Source organism: Aethalodelphis obliquidens, unplaced genomic scaffold (assembly GCF_003676395.1).
Source record: "Aethalodelphis obliquidens isolate GAN/ISIS:26980383/991018 unplaced genomic scaffold, ASM367639v1 scaffold72, whole genome shotgun sequence".
Classification (NCBI taxonomy): Eukaryota; Metazoa; Chordata; class Mammalia; order Artiodactyla; family Delphinidae; genus Aethalodelphis; species Aethalodelphis obliquidens.
The window spans coordinates 12,985,798-13,005,744 of record NW_020838016.1 but is presented as its reverse complement, the minus strand read 5'-3'; the positions used below and the strand labels follow the sequence as shown (position 1 = coordinate 13,005,744).

Here is a 19,947-nt window from a genome sequence, read left to right as displayed (position 1 = left end):
GCAATATGAATTTTTAAAATCTATTTCACATACACAGTAGCAGATAGCATTCATAAGGGGAAAATGGAAAATTCCATAACTCCACTCCCATACGCCTTCCCCTATCCAAACTTCTCCCATAGTGGGGCACTGCCAAGTACTCTTCAGAACTTAATCTAATTTACTTCTGTCCAGTTCTGATTCTTTATAAGGTCAGAGATATCTAGATTCCCTCAGTTCCTGTCAGTGGGTTGTGTTCCTTCCCATGGACCACAGATCTAAACTTCATTAGTTTGAAACCAATACTTGTGCCTAACAACAGTAATTAACAAATGCCATTTTTCTCTCAGAAAACATAGGCGACCCAGCTCCCCCACTCCTCTTTTCTGGCACCCCTTCCTCCCTACCTCCCTCTAACATCAAACTGGCCTCCTCCAATCCAGTGGAAAGGAAAACAAATGCCTGGGCCCCGGGCCTGAGTGTTTCCAGCCCGCATTGCATCGCCAAGGTCAATTCTCCAAGCCAAGGGTCTGGGGTGTGGGACAGATGCAAATTAACAGGGCTCTTACGAAAGGCTGGCTTCTTCTTTTCCTTTCTGGGCTCTTTGATCTCTGCCACGAAGCCCTGCCTCACAGGCTCTAGAAAGTGCCTTTAGGATTAGAGGCAACCGTCGACTTGCTTTTATCTTTTTCTTCACCTCACATGTGAGCGGTGACAACTAGTTTTCCCTCTTTTCCTGTCTCCTGTGCATTTTTACTGGAAAGGCGGCTTCAGCAGCGGCCCGTGCCTCCAGGGGCAGCGGACCCGCCGCAGCAGAGCTCCCAGCGCGGGGGCGGGGCGGGGCGGGGAGACGGCGCCCCGGGGAGGGTCCCCGCCCGCGGGACCACGCCCCCGACCCTCCTCCCAGTCGGCTGCGGGGCTCTGTGTGGTTTTTCATTGCAAAATCCTCCTCTTCCTTCTCCATTTCCCCGCCCCGCCCCTTTCTCTTTTCTCCCTGGATAAACTCAGACCCCAGGCCTGGCGTCGCGGGTGCCGAGTGGACGGCTGGCCGGGCGGTGAGTGGGGCCGGGCGGGCGGAGAGCCGGGTCGCGGGCGCCTCGAGGAGAGGCCCGAGGCCGGCGGACGCGGGGGCACGCCGTGTCCTGGGCTGTCTGCCTCCCGGCCCGCCGCGCCCCGCGCCGCATCCCCAGGTGGTTTCCGAAGTTTCGGGGCGCTCGGCGCATGTCTGCCAGGTGGACGCGTGGACCTGGCTGGCAGCGAGCCGTCTCCCGCGCTGGGTGAGGGGTCGGGGCCCCCTGGATCTGAAGTCGGCGGTCGTGGCCCCGGGACTGAGGCTGTGTTGGGGAGAGCGTTCCGGCCGCGGAGACGCGCGCCCCGGAGAGCTGGCTGCGCTGCCCGGCCGCGCTGCGCACCTTTCCCGCGTCTCCTGCCCCGGAGGCGGCTCCGCTGGCGTCTCTGGCGGGCGCTCGCTCAGCGCAGCTTTGCGGACCCGGGCCTGCCCGACTAGCAGGTAAAAGGGTTTGCAGCTACTTCTTGACGTGCTTTGCTGGCAGAGCGACGGGGGTTACAGGAGAGAACCCAACTCTCGCTTTAGCATTCAGGCGGACTTGGGGGGCGGGTGGTAATTTATTTCGGCGTACAGTTGGTTTGTTTCTATAAAATAAAACGTTTATGTTTCAAGACTTAGAATTTTCTTTCATTTGTTTTCTGGTCTTAGGACCTACGATTTAGTTGAGTTTTTACTTTGTTGCGTATTTAGTGTGTTATCTACCCAAACTAGTACAGAGATGAAGATATTATGCACTAAGGTCGATTTCCCACCTACGTAAAAGGGTAAAGCTTTAATATTTTATATTGGGTGTTACTGCATTACGAGTAGGATACCCTCCATCTGTCTGTCTTGCTCTCACGGTAAATCTTGGAACACTAGCATCACTTCCAGGAAATTTGGAAAAGCCAAGAATGCTTATCATCATACTCTATGACGTTGTTGAGTTGTATAGCCCAGTGAGGTAGGCAGGAGGACACGTTAACATTCTGATTAGAAAAGAAGACACAACATTATCACTTTTTACACATAATACAATCGTGTACCTTGAGAATCAACAGAAAACAACTGAAAATCTCATAGAAAAAATAAAAAATTTAGTGAAGTGTCTAATTGCATCTAACTGCAATTTACAGTTATCAATAGATGTTATATATATATATATATATATATATATATATATATATAAACTGGAAAATAGAACAAAATAAACCATTCCGTTTGGCATGAAATAACTTGAAAAGCGTATTTTAAAAAAGATGTAAAGCTCTAGGGACATAGATGAAAATATACTATATATGAGAATGTATAGATAAAAATACAATGAAATACATAACGTTCTTCTAGACAAAGGTATCATTTCTCTAAAAGAACATATAAATTAAACAGAATCCTAACCGAATTTTTTTGTTTGTTTTTAAAGCAACTGTTTAGCTCAAGGGGAAAAATAACTACTTGCCAGGAAGTTTTCAATTCAAAGAAAAATGTACATATGTATACATATATCTGGGGATTTTGCAATATAATAAAAGGTCTTATAAAGCTGTAGTGATTAAAAGGCCACTAGGGGGAATAGATCTACTACCAGACAAATCAAAGAAACTGAAGAGACATTTAAGAATAAAAGGAAAGCTGACATTTGATAAACATACATTTAAAATAGGGAATGGAGAATAAATAACATTTAATCCATCATGTATGGACAATCAGGTGTTTATTTGGGAAACCTAATAATAAAACTTGAACTTTCCCTCACTCTTAACATACAAATGAAATCTAGATGATTTACTAATTTAAGTTGAAATATATGAAACCTAAAAAAGAAGAAAAGCTGAATGAATGTTTGTGAGTGTAGCATGTGGGAAAGCATTTTTGAGGTTGATAGAAAAACCTAAAGCCCATGTAGGGACATGATTCTTAACATTTGCGTGCAAGAAAAACAAAACAAAACAGATACAAATGGAAATTGTTAACAGAAAAAGAGCTTATTTTCTAATATGCCTAGAACTCTCATTAAGGACTTTTAAGATCAACCATCCAATCTGAGAATAAAAAGTGTGAATTCAAAGTAAGAGAAACACAAATGATAAGGGGAATGAAGACTCAGCCACATTAATTATCAGAAAAATGCAATTAAAGTAAGACCATTTTTGCCTGTTTTACTGATTTTGAAAATGTGATAATGCTCAGTATTGTTGATAGTGTGGTGAGAGAAATATACTCTTACAAACTCTTAGTGGAAATGTATTGGTAAAACTTTTTTATGGTGATAACTTAAAAATTTTAATATCCATTCATTTATTGGAATTCATCGTGCTCCTAAGTGTGCACATAAAAATCTGTGTCAAAGATGGTCACAAAAAAAAAAAAAAAAACCACAAAAGATGGTCACAGTAGGATTGTTTGTAATAGAAAACTTGGGAATAGTTTTGTAACCATTGATTGGAATTTGGTTACATAATTAATTGTACATCTACAGTGGAATAATAATAGTTTAAAACATTTGATAGTTCTAAATGTTCTAAGGTGGAAGTATGTCCGAAGTATATTATAAATTGAAAACAAACAGAAACAAAAAACAAGTTGTACCACAGTATGTATAAATGTTTATGTATATGGTGTGTATATATACATATATTTATATGTATATATGTGTATTTGTTTTATTGTGGTCTGGAACTGAACATGCAATAGTTCTGAGGTATGCATATATTATGTAGATTCATGTTTTCTGTAAATATATGCATATTTGTAAATAAAAAGTGATATTTTTATAATAGGAAAAATAAAATAATAAATAGTAAAGATCTTGAGATTATAATTAGTAATTTAGGTATATAATTCCTTTCTGGATATATTAGTTATCATTCAGTGTAGAAGAAATATATTTTCTTTCACAGAGCTTTTCATATTGTTCACTTCATTTACTTTCTCTTTGAATGTTCTCTTTCAGCTTCTTTCTTTGAAAATCCCTTCCTTTATCTACTTCCTCAGTATTGATTGCTATGATGTTTCCTATAAGCACATAATTGAAGTTTTGCTTGAGGGATTTCACAGCCTGTTAACATTTTTATAAACAGAAAATACAGTAGTTTTTATACTCTTTATATATTTCAGTAACATTGTCCTAAAATCACTTTTATAGTACTCATTCTTCAGGATGAGAGAGATGCTGTACTTCAAAAAGTTTGTAAGAGTATATTTCTCTCATCACATTATCAACACTACTGAGTATTATCACATTTTCAAAATCAGTAAAACAGGCAAAAATTAGACTACAAAAAAAATCAAAAAGAATGCGTGGCAAAAATGTAAACATTCATGACAAATTTGAGAAAAAATTCTTAACATAAAATGAAATTTTCTTTTTATACAGCAGGTTCTTATTAGTTATCCATTTTATACATATTAGTGTATATATGTCAATCCCAATCGCCCAATTCATCACACCACCATCCCCATCCCCCTGCCGCTTTCCCCCCTTGGTGTCCATATGTTTGTTCCCTACATCTGTGTCTCAATTTCTGCCCTGCAAACTGGTTCATCTGTACCATTTTTCTAGGTTCCACATATATGGGTTAATATATGATTTTGTTTTTCTCTTTCTGACTGACTTCACTCTGTATGACAGTCTGTAGATCCAGCCACATCTCTACAAATGACCCAGTTTTGTTCCTTTTTATGGCTGAGTAATATTCCATTGTATATCTGTACCACATCTTTTTTATCCATTCGTCTGTCGATGGGCATTTAGGTTGCTTCTATGACCTGGCTATTGTAAATAGTGCTGCAATGAACATTGGGGTGCATGTGTCTTTTTGAATTATGGTTTTCTCTGGGTATATGCCCAGTAGTGGGATTGCTGGATCGTATGGTAATTCTATTTTTAGTTTTTTAAGGAACCTCCATACTGTTCTCCATAGTGGCTGTATCAATTTACATTCCCACCAGCAGTGCAAGAGGGTTCCCTTTTCTTCACACCCTCTCCAGCATTTGTTGCTTGTAGATTTTCTGATGAAAATCTACTGGTGTGAGGTGATACCTTCTAACTGGTGTGAGGTGATACCTCATTGTAGTTTTGATTTGCATTTCTCTAATAATTAGTGATGTTGAGCAGCTTGAAAAGAAACTTTTTACAAAACCTAGCAAACAGAAAAATGGGCACATGACAAACAGGCAGTTCACAGAAATGGAGCTGAAAATGACTTTTAAGCAAAGAGTAAAAAATGCTCAAGATATGGAAAATAAAACTGGAATGTTTTCACCTTTCAGATTAACAATGACAAAATTTTGATAAAACATAGTGTTAGAAATGTAACACATTTTTGTCTGGTATGTGAGTTGATTCAGATTCTTGGTGAAGAGTTTGACAATATATGTCAAAATAAAAATGTTCAAAACTTTTATCCATCGGTTCTGCTTCCAGGGATTCAATACACTGGTGCATAAAATATATAAATTTATTTCAGCATTGTTTGTAATGGCATACATTTGGGAACAATTTAAATTTTCATCAAGCAGCCGGTTGAACTGTGGTGCAGCCTTTAAAAATAATAAGGTTATATGAACTGAAATGTAATCAACATCAAAGAATTTTAATAAATGAAAAAACAAGATACAAAACAGTATATAGGAAACTGCCGTTTGTATTAAAAGGCATATATATTAGTTTGTGTTTGCTTAGAAAACCTCTTGAAAGACACAAAAAATCTAGTATCTGTGGCTGCCTTTTGAGAAAGGAAATGGGGCTCTAGGTAGGAAGGATCCTTTTTGTGATATAAATATATGTACTTTTGCAGATAACACATTTTAAAATGTAAGGTTACTTATCAAAATGATTTAATTGTAGGTCACCTGACATCCTGTTTTGTTACAGTTTTTAATACTAGAAGACTAGCCAGAAAATGACACAATAAGGCATTATCTGGCAATCTTTTAGATATCATGATTGTCATGGTAATGTTTCCTAAAATGTATTATATAAACATCATGATTATATTATTCTTCTGGAATTTTTTGTACTCCAGGTAACAAAAACATGCCTCCTCTGAAAGCTAAAATGGAGAGACCTCATATTCTCTTTTAAAAAATTAAGCTAATACGTTTAATAAAAGTTATCTATCGGGCTTCCCAGGTGGCGCAGTGGTTGAGAGTCTGCCTGCCGATGCAGCGGATATGGGTTCGTGCCCTGGTCCGGGAGGATCCCACGTGCCGCGGAGCGACTGGGCCCGTGAGCCATGGCCGCTGACCCTGCGCGTCCGGAGCCTGTGCTCCGCAGCGGGAGAGGCCAAAACAGTGAGAGGCCTGCGTACCGCAAAAAAAAAAAAAAGTTATCTATCAACTGTGACTATCAGTTTGCTCCCATTTAATCTAATTCTTTTGTTTTTAAATAAAGCTGAATAACCAACCTCCTGCTAAAAAAAGGAAATGTCCTACCATAGACCTTTTGTTTGGAAGGAACCATAGTGTGACTAAAATAAGAAAAATATTTGTATAAATTATAAAAACAGAACATAAATTGATTAGATTTTTCATAAATTGATTAGATTTTCCAACATTTTTATTTGTTCATAGTGAAAATTAGTCACCATTTCTGTCAAGTTTCTTGTAGGATTAATTTCATGCAAATATATAATTAAATGTATATTCCATGTATTGTTCTAATGAAAGATTCTATGTGTCTCTGGGTTACTTCTACTGCATGTTTTATTCCAAAGTAACAGACCTAAATTTATCTTGTTAGTGCAGGCCTCTGTAATTGCTTTTTGAGTAGGATAGTTTCTTAATTCCAGCCCATGTAACAGCAACCTATTAAGTTGCCAAGGTGTGGAACAGGAATGACAGAATCCTTCACAATCATCGGACTTTAATCCATTCATACTGAGTCCACTCAACTATCTAGTTCCCTGGTGACTAGGAAACCCATAAAACTAACACAATACACCACAGGAGCCAAGATTTTGGCTTCAAGTCTGTAAAGAGAATTGTGTTTGGAAGGGTGTGTAAAGTTTTCATCTTTTATAGACCTCAGGTCTTTTTAGTTAAATTCACTGTAAGAGTCTAGATTGTCAGTTCTATTTCTATTATTTTTTTCATTTCAGATTATAAAATCTATTATACATTTCTTTTTTTTTTTTCGGTACGCGGGCCTCTCACTGTTGTGGCCTCTCCCGTTGCGAAGCATAGGCTCGAGTCGCGCAGGCTCAGCGGCCATGGCTCACAGGCCCAGCCGCTCCGCGGCATGTGGGATCTTCCCGGACCGGGGCACGAATCTGTGTCCCCTGCATCGGCAGGCGGACTCTCAACCACTGCGCCACCAGGGAAGCCCTATTATACATTTCTTATAGAAAATTTGAAAAGGAAATATTATTTATTCTTTAGCATATTCTCTAGATTTTAAATACTTTTAAAAACAAAACTTTCCATATTATAATTATGCAGATTATTGTAAGCATCTTAATTATTTTTACGAAATTATTGTGACCATATTTTTAAATGAATATGATTTTTATAACGTTTCACTATAATGTGTTTTCTTATATGTGTTAGATATTTATGTGCTAGATATTTATGTAGTTTACAGTTACTACTGTTTCATTCTGTACTCCTATGAGAATGAGAATGTATCACTTAAAACAAAAATCTTACAACATATTGGAACTTTAAAGGAAGTTTATTAAGATAAGGTTCTTTTATAAGTCAGAAAGAGAAAAATACCGTATGCTAACGCATATATATGGAATCTATAAAAATGGTACTGATGGACGTAGTGGCAGGGCAGGAATAAAGACGCAGATGTAGAGAACTGACCTGAGGACACAGCAGGGGAGGGGAAGCTGGGACAAAGTGAGAGAGTAGCACTGACATATATACACTACCAAATGTAAAATAGATAGCTAGTGGGAAGCAGCCGCATAGCACGGGGAGATCAGCTCCATGCTTTGTGACCACCTAGAGGGGTGGGAGGGAAGCTCAAGAGGGTGGGGATATGGGGATATACGTATACATATAGCTGATTCACTTTGTTATAAAGCAGAAACTAACACACCATTGTAAAGCAATTATACCCCAATAAAGATGTTAAAAAAAAACAAAACTATATTGTAAAATTTTTAAGAATGGGGAGAGCATTTAGAGTGGTGGAAAAAAAAGAAACCAGTGGCTCAAAGGAGGGAGGACTAAACAAATTCCAAGAGCACCTGCAGCTTGTTAGGCAATGTGTAGGTGTATTTTACTTTAAATTCATTGATATTAGTTACTTTAAAAAACATTTTTATAGATTTAAAATTTTTTCAAAATTGGTTTATTTTTTCAAGGTGTTTTTCAATCACTGGAATCACATTTGAATGCTAATTTCTGCCTGGCATGGTTGAGAGCTGTTATTTTTCTTTACACTATATCAGTCCAAACATGCCTGATCAAAAGGATCACCTGGGACTGTGTTAAAAGTACAGATTTCCAGGCCTGGACCCCAGAGGTATTATTTCGCTTTTGGGGTCCAGAATTATGTACTTGTTTTCCTTCAAGTTTTTTGTTTTTGTAATAAAAATATTCAAATCTGTCTTCACTTAGCTTCAGCAATTGTTAACATATGCCACTTTTGCACTATGCTGTACCATTTGCCACTCTAGATAGTTGGATGGATATATGGATGAATGGATGAATAGATGGATAGATAGATTGATAATTTGGCCCGTTTTTACTAAGGCACTCAATAATCTGTTCTAATTACTTTCCATCACAGTTATTTGACAGTTTGCAATCCCCAGGCTTGATGTAGAAAGGAACAATAGATGTTTAGTTAGAAAGTTACACTAAACATATAACTGTCAGATGGTTCTTTTTTATTGTGAAACAATGTCATACATATAAATATGCAGATATAAACGTATATGTACTCTTTAAAAACTAGTAACAACCCATCACCCCTGTTTCACCACCCTATTAGAACTAGAACATTAGCAGGAACTTCAAGCCCCTTGGGGGCCAGAGCTAAACAGTTTACCCACATCACTTCTTTTCCACAGGTAACCATTTTCCTAAATTTTGTGTTATTAATTACCTAATTTTATTCTTTAAAGTTTCCCCCATACATGTATCAGAAAAAAAGCGTTTTGTCTCATTTCCTGCTTTTGAACATTCTTAAATGGACTCATATGTGTTCTCCTATGACTGCTTTTTTTTTTGTACAGTGTTGTAATTTCGAGATTCATCTCTGTTGATGGGTATGGCTGTACTTTGTTTTCACTACAGTATACTATTATATCATATAAATATACCAGAATATATTTATCCAGTGTACCACTGATGGGCACTGGAAATGTTTTTAGTTTCTTTTAGTATGAACAGTGTGTCAAGAATATTCTCGTATATAACCTGTGTGTACACATGCAGTCACTTGAGAGTACATTCCTAGGAATGTCCAGAATTTAAGGTTCTAGAAAGGTAGGGGCATTTTCCTAAACACCAGATATTACCATCATTAAAGGAATAGGACCAGTTCCTGAAACTCTTGGTTGGCCTGCAGTTGGGTCCGGATTTGTGATGTGCTCCAGGGAGCTGTTTTTACTTTTAAGACACGTAGGACGTTGTACAACTAACTCCAGCTCCAGAGAGGGAGAGGAAATGGTCCAAGACTGACGCAGGCTTGGCAGGAGGCTAGAATCTACATACTGGCTTATGCCATGGTAACATTTGCTGGGTCAACTCAGTCTGTATTGACTACTCACTCATATAGTGTTCTAATGCTTCTTTGGCATACCTACCCTGTATCGGTGATTTCTACCCTACTGGAGCAACACAAATGACCACATTCTGTACTCTGATAAGCAGGACAACTCATTGGAAAGAACATGGACTGGGAACTTAGAAGTACTTGAGTTTAGCAGCATTGGCCATTTACGTATTAGATGTTTTCATTTGTTTTTTTCACTATTACATTGTTTTGTTTATTTACTTTTTTCCCAGTTTATTTATTTATTTATTTATTTTTGGCTGTGTTGGGTTTTTGTTGCAGTGCACGGGCTTTCTCTAGTTGTAGCGAGTGGGGGCTACTCTTCGTTGCGGTGCATGGGCTTCTCATTGCGGTGGCTTCTCTTGTTGTGGAGCACAGGCTCTAGGCGCACAGGCTCAGCAGTTGTGGCTCGTGGGCTCCAGAGCACAGGCTTAGTAGTTGTGGCACTCATGCCCAGTTGCCCCACGGCATGTGGGATCTTCCCGGACCAGGGCTCGAACCCGTGTCCCCTGCATTGGCAGGTGGATTCTTAAGCACTGCACTACCAGGGAAGTCCTTGTTTTTTTTTTTTTTGGTTTGGTTTTAATTTTTATTTTATATTGGAGTATAGTTGATTAACAATGTTGTGTTAGTTTCAGGTGTACAGCAGAGTGATTCAGTTATACATATACATGTGTCTATTCTTTTTCAAATTCTTTTCTCATTTAGGTTATTACAGAGTATTAAGCAGAGGTCCCTGTGCTATACAGTAGGCCCTTGTTGGTTATCTATTTTAAATATAGCAGTGTGTACATGTCAGTCCCAAACTTGCAATCTATCTCTTCCCCCACCCTTCCCCCGCTGGTAGCCATAAGTTCGTTCTCTATGTCTGTGAGTCTGTTTCTGTTTTGTAAATAAGTTCATTTGTATCATTTTTTTTCAGATTCCACATATAAGCGTTATCATATTTGTCTTTCTCTGTCTGACCTACTTCACTTAGTATGATAATCTCCAGGTCCATCCATGTTGCTGCAAATGACATTATTTCATTTTTTTAATAGTTGAATAATATTCCATTGTATATATGTACCACATCTTCTTTATCCATTCATCTGTCAATGGACATTTAGATTGCTTCCATGTCTTGGCTATTGTAAACAGTGCTGCAGTGAACATTGAGGTGCATGTATCCTTTCGAACCATGTTTTTCTCCAGATATATGCCCAGGAGTGAGATTGCTGGATCATATGGTAGTCATATGGTAGCTCTGTTTTTAGTTTTTTAAGGAACCTCCATTCTGTTCTCCATAGTGGCTACACCAATTTACATTCCCACCAACAGTGTAGGAGGGTTCCCTTTTCTCCACACCCTCTCCAGCATTTGTTGTTTGTAGACATTTTGATGATGGCCATTCTGACTGCTGTGAGGTGATACCTCATTGTTTTGATTTGCATTTCTCTAATAATTAGTGATGTTAAGCATCTTTTCATGTGCCCCTTGGCCATCTGCATGTCTTCTTTGGATAAATGTCTATTTAGATCTTTTGCCCATTTTTTGACTGAATGGTTTGTTTTTTTGATATTGAGCTGCATGAGCTGTTTGTACATTTTGGAGGTTAATCCCTTATTGGTCGTATCATTTGCAAATATTTTCTCCCATTCTGTGGGTCGTCTTTTCATTTTGTTTATGGTTTCTTTGCTGTGCAAATTGGAGATAATATATGAAAAGTGCTCTGCCTTTTCCTGACATTTGATAAGCATTCAGTGTATTATAGCTTTTGCTGATGTTTTCTCCTTGTTATTTGTCATCACCCAGAACTCAGAAACCTGAAATACTGAAATTCCTTTCTGTAATAATCTTTTCCCCTTGATTGAATTAATGAAATCAATGAACTCTCTCCCCAACCTCCACCCCTTGTTTCAAATATCATCCCAACTTCTAGATTACTTCTCTGAGTTATTCTCATAATGTTCACATATACATGTTTTTTATTTAAATGTTTAACATGTCTTCTCTTGGACTCTTCTTTAAACATAACATGTCCCGATTTAAACTTTTGATTCCTGCCCTCCCCAGTCCCAACATTTTCCCACCATCTTCCTCTCTAGTTCAGCTAATGGCATCACCATCAGCTCGGGTACCCTGGCTTAAAAAATGAGACTCATCCTCGACTCCTCTCTTTACTTAGTCCATCAGCAACTCTTGTGGATTCTGCTTCCAAATCTTGTTATGCATCTGACGGCATCTGACCCTCTCTCATGTCACCTCCCCAGTCTAAGCCAGCATCAGCTCCCACCTGGATTACTGCTGCCATCCCTCCCCCACTGCTTCTACTCCTGCCCCTCAAGATAAAGTTTAAATCAGATCTGGTCACTCCACTGATTAAAGTCTTCCAAAGACCCCCAACTGCAATTACAACAGATTCCAAACATTTTGCCATGAGTTTCAGGTATGATCAGACCTCTGTCTCCATCTCTGACCTCGGTTCTCTTCTTTCCCTGTGTTCCAGTCACACCTGACCTCTTTCTCTCCCTTGGTCATTGCCCAAGCTCATTGCCATCTCAAGGCGTTTGCACTTACTTTCTTGTCTTTTGGGAACTCTCTTCCTACATTTTTAGTATAATGCTTTCTGTCATAGTTCAGATAGCTGAAAGCTCACCTCCTGAGAGAGCTTTTCCCTGACCCTCCTCGAGCGCCTCATCCATGTTTTTCTTAATCTTTAACTTTGTTTTCTTCATAACTGTACTATCTAAATTTAATCTTAAGTATCTCTTGATATGTTTCACTCCACTAGCATATAATCTCCAGCAGAGTGTCCATCTGGTTTACTGCTGTATTTTCAACACCTATTATAGTCCCTGGTACATAATAGATGCTCAGGAAATATTTGTTGAATTAATGAAGGAATGAAAGAAAGGTAACTGGGGACTAAAAGAATCACAGAACTTGTTACATGTATCACTAAATAATAATACTAACTATATAAATATATTTTTAAAGGTATAAAATGTGTTTTTTTTCAGGATTAATTAGAATTCTTCAAATGTCAGGTAAGTTTTTGTGAATAAATTTTAATATGCTTTATTTTCAAATGTGAACTGTGTGATTCCTTTCCTTAAAAAATTGGAGTTTATTTCACTTTTAAGTCACTTGTTTAATATTTGAAGAATATATATATATATATATATACATTCATTTGTTCATTTATATATATGAACATTCCTCTTTATCTTTGACAGAAAAGGATTAAAAGGGTTTTATACTGGCATATAGGTACTGCAAAAATCTCTAAAGTATGTGGGGGAAAGTTAGGTAAAGGAAAAATACAGGTAGGAGAGTAAAGCTGCAAAGAGAGGTAATAGTAATAAAAAGCCTGTGATGGCAGCTTGCCCTTACAGAAGAAGACTCAAAAGTAGCGCTGCTTTTTCAAGCAATGTAGGAGATGATACAAGGAGAGAAACACCACATCTGTGGGATTTGTGTTTCTTATGAGATAAAAGTCAACCAGTTAAGAGATTCAGGACTACCTTCTAGAGAGTAATTTCTCTAATTTCAACAAGAGGACAAGACAAGTGACTTCAGTACCTCCCTTGCAGCAATTACAATGATCTAGGTTGCTTTTAGGCGGAATATGGTAAAAATGTGACTCACTGGAGATGAAGACTGAACCACCTCCAGCTGAGTTGTGTGTAGCATTACTGCTATTTAAAGTATTAAGTATTCATTGTGTTATGTTTTAAATTTATTAAGTATTCATCATGTTATATATTAAATTTATTAAGTATTTATTGTGTTGTGCTTTGAATTTATTTAAACACAGCCATTTTCCAAAAAGGATTCGGGACTAAATCAGATGCACTCTATAAATGACTGTACTCTCCCTATTATATAATAGGAGAAAGAAGTTTTGCTACTGTGCAAGGAGTTTATGTAGATAGGAATGAGCATCAGGTCAGCTGAACACTAGCATGAAAGCTTGTTGCTTTGATCCTAACAATATAATTGCTTAGTTTTATTTTTAAGTCCATATTCAGGCTAAAAATTCATCAAATATATTAATAGGTTGATGTCTAATATACATAATGAATTGCTTTTTTATAAAAAATGAGTGTATGTCATGTTGGTTATATTCATTGATGCATACCAAAATTTAAAAAATGAGTATCTTCTGTAATCATATTATCATTCCCATTGTAAATCAGGTCCCCTTTCTCTCCCCCAAAATATAGTCCCCACAGGCCCTGAACAACTTGCAGATGAAATGGAGAATCAAATAAAATCACCTGATCCAAGGCCTGGTGCCCCTCCTGAGTACAATTCCCATTTTGTACCAGGTAGGTTAAATATTCAGAAAGAATCTTGCCCCTCTCCAGAAAACCATGCTCATAGTTAAGATTGCTTTTAAAATTAACTAATTAATTAATGGAATGATTCAGTAAATAAATACTGGATGCCTACAGCGGGCCGAGTCGTTTACTAGATGTTAATTAGAATTATATTCCTGTCTTAGGAAGGAAGTTGTGCAAACATTCATGGCATTCTCTTTGCTTGAATGTGAAGAGAACGTTGTCCCGTGAAGAGCACAGAGGGCAGTAACTGCCTCTACTGGGGATTTGAGGGAAGCACTAACTGAGGAAATCAAGTTTTACTGGCACGTGAGGAATTTATCAATCGAAGGAAAGGGGGAAAGGGCCATACTTGCAGAAAGAACAATATGTCCAAAAGCTCAGGGTCATGAAGGTCTGGTTGGGACAAATGGCAGGAGAAGTGCAGAAAAATGGAAGTGAATGGCTTTGAGTTCTGATTCAGGAGCTTGTAGTTCAGCAAATATTTTTATAAGTCTGAATACACAACTCATACTGTAATCAGGGACTCAGGAAAATAGATACTCCTAAGTATTTGGGCAATATGTAAATTCTTTAAAATTAAAAATACTCTTACTCTTTCACTTGGTCATGGCTAAAAAAACTAAACAAACAGTATTTTTCTCGAATGAACATCCTTATGATAGATTTTCTTTTTTTTCCAGAGAACAGCAAAACATCCACAGCTAAGCCTAGCTGTTGAAACTTAACCTTAATCCTGACTTGAAGTGGAAGCTTTTAAAAAATCTTCTCTTGCTTTTCTACCAAATTCTAGCTACTGTTGTCTTTGCTGCTACTTTTCCTCCCTAGATCTCATATTCAAAGATGCCTATGGGTTTAATTGTATGCAAATTGCACGTCATTATTTTTAGAGACACACAGCATGGAGGGTGGGTGGAGCCCTCTAGGTGCTGAATTTTGATCCTTTGCAAGATGACAGCAGTGGGGTCTTCTGGATTCTGCAGCTGTTAATTCAGGTCACCACCGACCGTGTTGTGATGTTCCAGACTAAAAGGCAAACTGGAGATATTTCTTTATACTGTTATTCTCATAAAGAGATAAAAGTGACGTACTATACGTTTATATAGCAAGGTCTGTTTTTAATACCAAATAGTTTATATCTCTATGCATTTATATCTCTGTGCCTTTATATTTCTAATAATATGGTTCTTGCTGGTATATGTTGAGACTTTGAGAATGTTAGGATCCTTGACCTTGTGCATTAGAGTGATACGTTCTCAACTGTTGTGGGCCTCCCCTTCCCCCTCCCCTCTCCCTTTTTAAGCTGCTTCACAAGATTTGGAAGCTCCCTGATTCACTTTTACTTTCCTTTCAGTGGGTAGAAGAACGGTTGGTTGGTTGGTTGGTTGCTTGTTTACTTGGTTGGTTCTTTGTTTTTCAGTTATGCTGTTAAACTAAAAATCTCTGTTAAACTCCCTTACTGTTCATGTGACTGTTCTCTTTATGGTGTTTGACCAGTGATGCCGTGAGTTCAGGAAGATCTTCGCTGAACAGTCTTCTCCCCTATTGTTCATCCATTGTCAGTGTTTTATGTTGACCGTGTGAAGGACATTAAAGCCCTAAAACATCTAAAAAAAAAAACCAACTCTTACTTTTGACTAAGGAAATAGTTTTAATCAGGATTATATTCAAATACATTTTAGTGATTTAGAAAATGATAAAGTATAGTGATATTTCTTTAAATATATATTTAAGTGTTTGTTTAGAGGCAGAAACCAGTGAGTTAGGCTGTGAAAGAGCAGAAGAAACCCCAGTATCCACAGGTTGATGGCAAGGATGTTGTCTTGGCTCCAGACATATGATTCATGGAGCTCAGGTAGCCTTTGCCCCGGCAGTGTTTTCTGAAAACAGGGCTTCCTTTTCCCCTTTCCCTCATGTGTATGCATGTTGTGTGAATCTGATCCAGTATAACCCCTCATTATGGCTTAACCCCTGCTAAATCCAAGTTTTTGACAACCCTACATTGTAATATCACTATATATACGTTTCTCTATGTTTTACTTCAGTGGCTATCAACATTATCTACATAATCTGTCTTAGATTCACCAGTCACTCTATATCCAAGAACTTAGGTTCCAGTAGAACAGAAACTCCACCGTTTCTAAGAAGTAAACATTGGTTGTAAATCATGTTTTGCTCATCTGGGAAAGTGTCTGTCTCTTCCTTTCTGTATCAAAAAAATAGCACAAGTAATGAATTTTCAGTTAATGAAAATCAGCAACAAAAATTCACTGTGATCACCATCTAGTGGCTGAACTATATACTTATTTATACTGATGCAAATTGTGTGCCCTTGATTCACATTAAGGAACTTGAAATACTATACTTGAAATTTTAGCTTTAAAGAATTTCTTTAAATTCAATTATATAATTCCATTTGCATTACATTACTGGATATTTGTTACCATTGAAAATAATTTTGGGCCAAATATGTTTAAAAACATAGTTAATAAAGAAGCCTTTGTTATATGTAGTCTATTTAAAGAGGAAAATGACATACTTTTTTGAAATAAAAAAGGATAATAATATTCAAAATAACTAAGAAAACACAAATCCCATAAAGCAGTATTTCTCACACTAGCATTGGTAGGAAAATGCTCCATAACAGAGTTCGTTATTTAAATAAGTGTGGGATACTATAGTTACACAAAGTTAAACGTGTTTTGTTGTGTTTTCCTGCAGAACAATCAGAACACTTAACGGCAATTTTAAAGCTTAAAAGAGAGTATAAAACATTTCCCACATGTAATTAGATTATGTTTTTTTCTTCACTTCTCTTAACATCTCTGAATAATACATACTTATAACAAAAAATCATTTGATTACGTACATTTGTATACAATTTTTTTTAGAAGTATAGTCTCTAAACTGAATAGCACCATAATCTAAATTGTAATTTCCTTTCTAATTTATTGATCCTCAAATTTTGTTCCGTGACGTACTTTTATCTTAAAATCACATGGTTAATACCAGAAGAATTAATCATCAACTCATTGAAGTGATATAACAATTAGTATTTTTGAGATAGTTTGTGTGACTTTTTAGGTGCATTGTATGCTTTTTAATAATAGTTCTAAAAAAATGATGAGCGGGATATCCGATTTCCAATCCAATTTGGGTACTCTTAAACACAGCTCTTAAAGGAATTAAAGTCTATTCTTCACAACAAACTGAAACGTGAAATTTCCTCCATTTTTTCTAAAGACATTAGCACTTTTTTTCTCACTTAGCTCTAATTTGACATTGTTTTTAGTTACCATTATTTTTCTGTTAGTCTCTCCTGACTCCTGGTCTCTGTCAAGAGGTCTGTGTTCTCTACCCTTAAAAATGGGTCTTCCCCAGAGGTCCTTGGGCCACTCCCCTGTCCAGCCCTTCCCTGCCCTGTCCTCTCTCTCACCTCTTCCATTCACCTGTCCTTTTACACTCTCCTAAGTTATACTGGGAATACCCCATATGGTTTCATTTGCCTTTAACCACTTACGAATCCCTTAGCCCCTACCCACATCAGTCTTCTCTGCTGTAAACTTGCATTTCCACCTGCCTGTAGACCACTTGCCTTGGGTGACCCAGGATCTCAAACTCAGTGATTCCTCAGTGCATCTTGGGCATCTCACTCCGGAACACGTGCCCTCTGTTCTTTCTCTACACTGGAGGCCTGCAGGGACCCACGTCAGAAACTTGAGAATGTTTCCTCACATCCAGTCTATTGCCAAGACAATATGTCTCTTAAACGTCGATTATTATTTCTCCACTTTCTACTCTTTTCATCACAATTAAACTTCCTTACCTCACATCTAGACTCCTGCAGGCACCTCCTTCCTAATTTAACCTTCTCATTCATAAAGGTTCTAAATGTAAAACTGGTCACTCCATTTTACATTTTACTAGCATAAAGTTCAGGTTCTTTGCACAGAGCATAGGTCTTTCATAATCGTCACTTCCTCCCCACCTTCCTTTCTGTTTTGTTTGCTAAATCTCTATATATGCATGGCCTTTACTCCTGTGGTACTGAGCTTCCTCTGTGCAGCTGCTCATTTTGTACCTGCTGTATCTAAAACCTTTGCTCATCGTAAAGGTGCTGGCTGGGTCTAATGTGTCAGCACTTACATCACAGGGTATCTCTTCTGCCTAGGTTAGTTGCCCCTCCCCTCTAATCACTTCACATACTATGCGTCTACCAGTGAATATGTTACAGACCCAGGTCCTTGGACAATTTAATCAACAGAAATTGTTAAGAGGCCAGATGAGAAGTTGAAGCAGGGCTTTACTGGGATTCCTGCTACAGCAGAGGGAGCGAGAACAAGAAGCAGGTGGCCTTGCTCACTCCCCGAGGCAGGGGCTGAGCTGGTTCCTTAAATGGGGTGAGGGTAGGGACGGGTCAGTGGGTTGGGCAGGAAGCGTAGCCTGGGTGGTCTTCCCACCCCCTTGGTGGTGCTGTGTGCAGATATCATGCACAGGACCCTGCTTTTGCATGCAACCGTTCATAATATTTCCATATGATGCATTTTAATTTCTGTAAGTTTAGTAATGTCCCCATTTTCACTCCTGTGTTTAATAATTTAAGTCTATTTTTTTTTCTTGGTTAGTCTGGCTTAAGGTTTCTCAATTTTGTTGATCTTTTAAAAGAACCTACTTTTGGTTTTGCTGATTTTTAAAAAATTAATTAATTTATTTATTTTTGGCTGTGTTGGGTCTTCGTGTCTGTGCGAGGGCTTTCTCTAGTTGTGGCAAGCGGGGGCCACTCTTCATTGCAGTGCGCAGGCCTCTCACTATCGTGGCCTCTCTTGTTGCGGAGCACAGGCTCCAGACGCACAGGCTCAGTAGTTGTGGCTCACGGGCCCAGTTGCTCCGAGGCATGTGGGATCCTCCCAGACCAGGGCTTGAACCCGTGTCCCCTGAATTGGCATGCAGATTCTCAACCACTGCGCCACCAGGGAAGCCCAGTTTTGCTGATTTTTGTCTATTGTTTTTCCTGTTTCATTCACTCACTTCTACTTCAGTGTTTATTATTTCCTCCTGCTTGCTTTGGGTTTGATTTATTTCTAAGGTGGAAAGTTGGGTTACTGACTTGAGATATTTCTTTTTTAGTGTAGGTGTTTACAGCTGTCAGTTTCCCTCTAAGCATTGTTTTAGCTGCATCCCATAAGCTTTGGTATATTGTGCTTTTGTTTCATTCATCTCAAAGTATTTTCTCATTTCTCTCATGATTTCTTTTTACCCCTTTGTTTATTTAAGAGTGTATTGATTTATTTCCTCATATTTGTGATTTCCAAAATTTCTTCTATTATTATTGATTTCTGGTTTTATTCCATTGTAATAGAATATACTCTGTATGATTTCAGGTATCTTAAATTTGTTGAGACTTGCTTTATGGCCAACCAGTAGGTCTATCCTGGAGAAGGTTCTATGTGCATTTGAGAAGAATGTTTAGTCTGTAGTTGTTGGGTAGAGTGTTCTATACATGCCTGTTATGTATTGTTTCATTTATAGTGTTTTTCATGCTTCTATTTCCTTTTTGATCTTCTGCTTAGGTGTTCTATCCCTTATTGTGAGTGGGGTATTGCAGCCTCCAGCTGTTGTTCGTTGGATTGCCTATTTCACTTTTTAGTGTGTCAGTTTTTGCTTCATGTATTTTGAAGCTCTGTTTTTAGGTGTATATAATTGTTATGTCTTCTTGATGGACTGACACTTCTGTTATTATAATAAAATGTCCTTTACCTCTAGTAACAGTTTTTGTCTTAAAGTATATTTTGTCTGACATGAGTATTGTTATTTCACTAGTTTTTATTAATGAAGTACTAATGCAAAGTTCAAGGATGAAC

At 37.9% G+C, this 19,947-nt stretch overlaps 1 protein-coding gene across 2 annotated transcripts in view; it reads left to right on the top strand.

The window, feature by feature from the left end:
- Positions 1-980: 980 nt before the first annotated feature.
- PLSCR4 (phospholipid scramblase 4) overlaps positions 981-19,947 on the top strand; it is a 30,070-nt gene continuing 11,103 nt past the window's right edge. Inside the window, exons 1-3 of one of the 2 annotated variants that reach the window (XM_027091614.1) lie at positions 981-1,034; positions 12,764-12,790; positions 13,970-14,074. In XM_027091614.1, the coding sequence (XP_026947415.1) occupies positions 12,784-12,790; positions 13,970-14,074 (112 nt within the window). In that variant the 5' untranslated portion in view covers positions 981-1,034; positions 12,764-12,783. Of the gene's footprint in view, positions 1,035-1,392; positions 1,490-12,763; positions 12,791-13,969; positions 14,075-19,947 lie in introns of those variants that run through there. The other variant, XM_027091615.1, reaches the window with a different exon arrangement.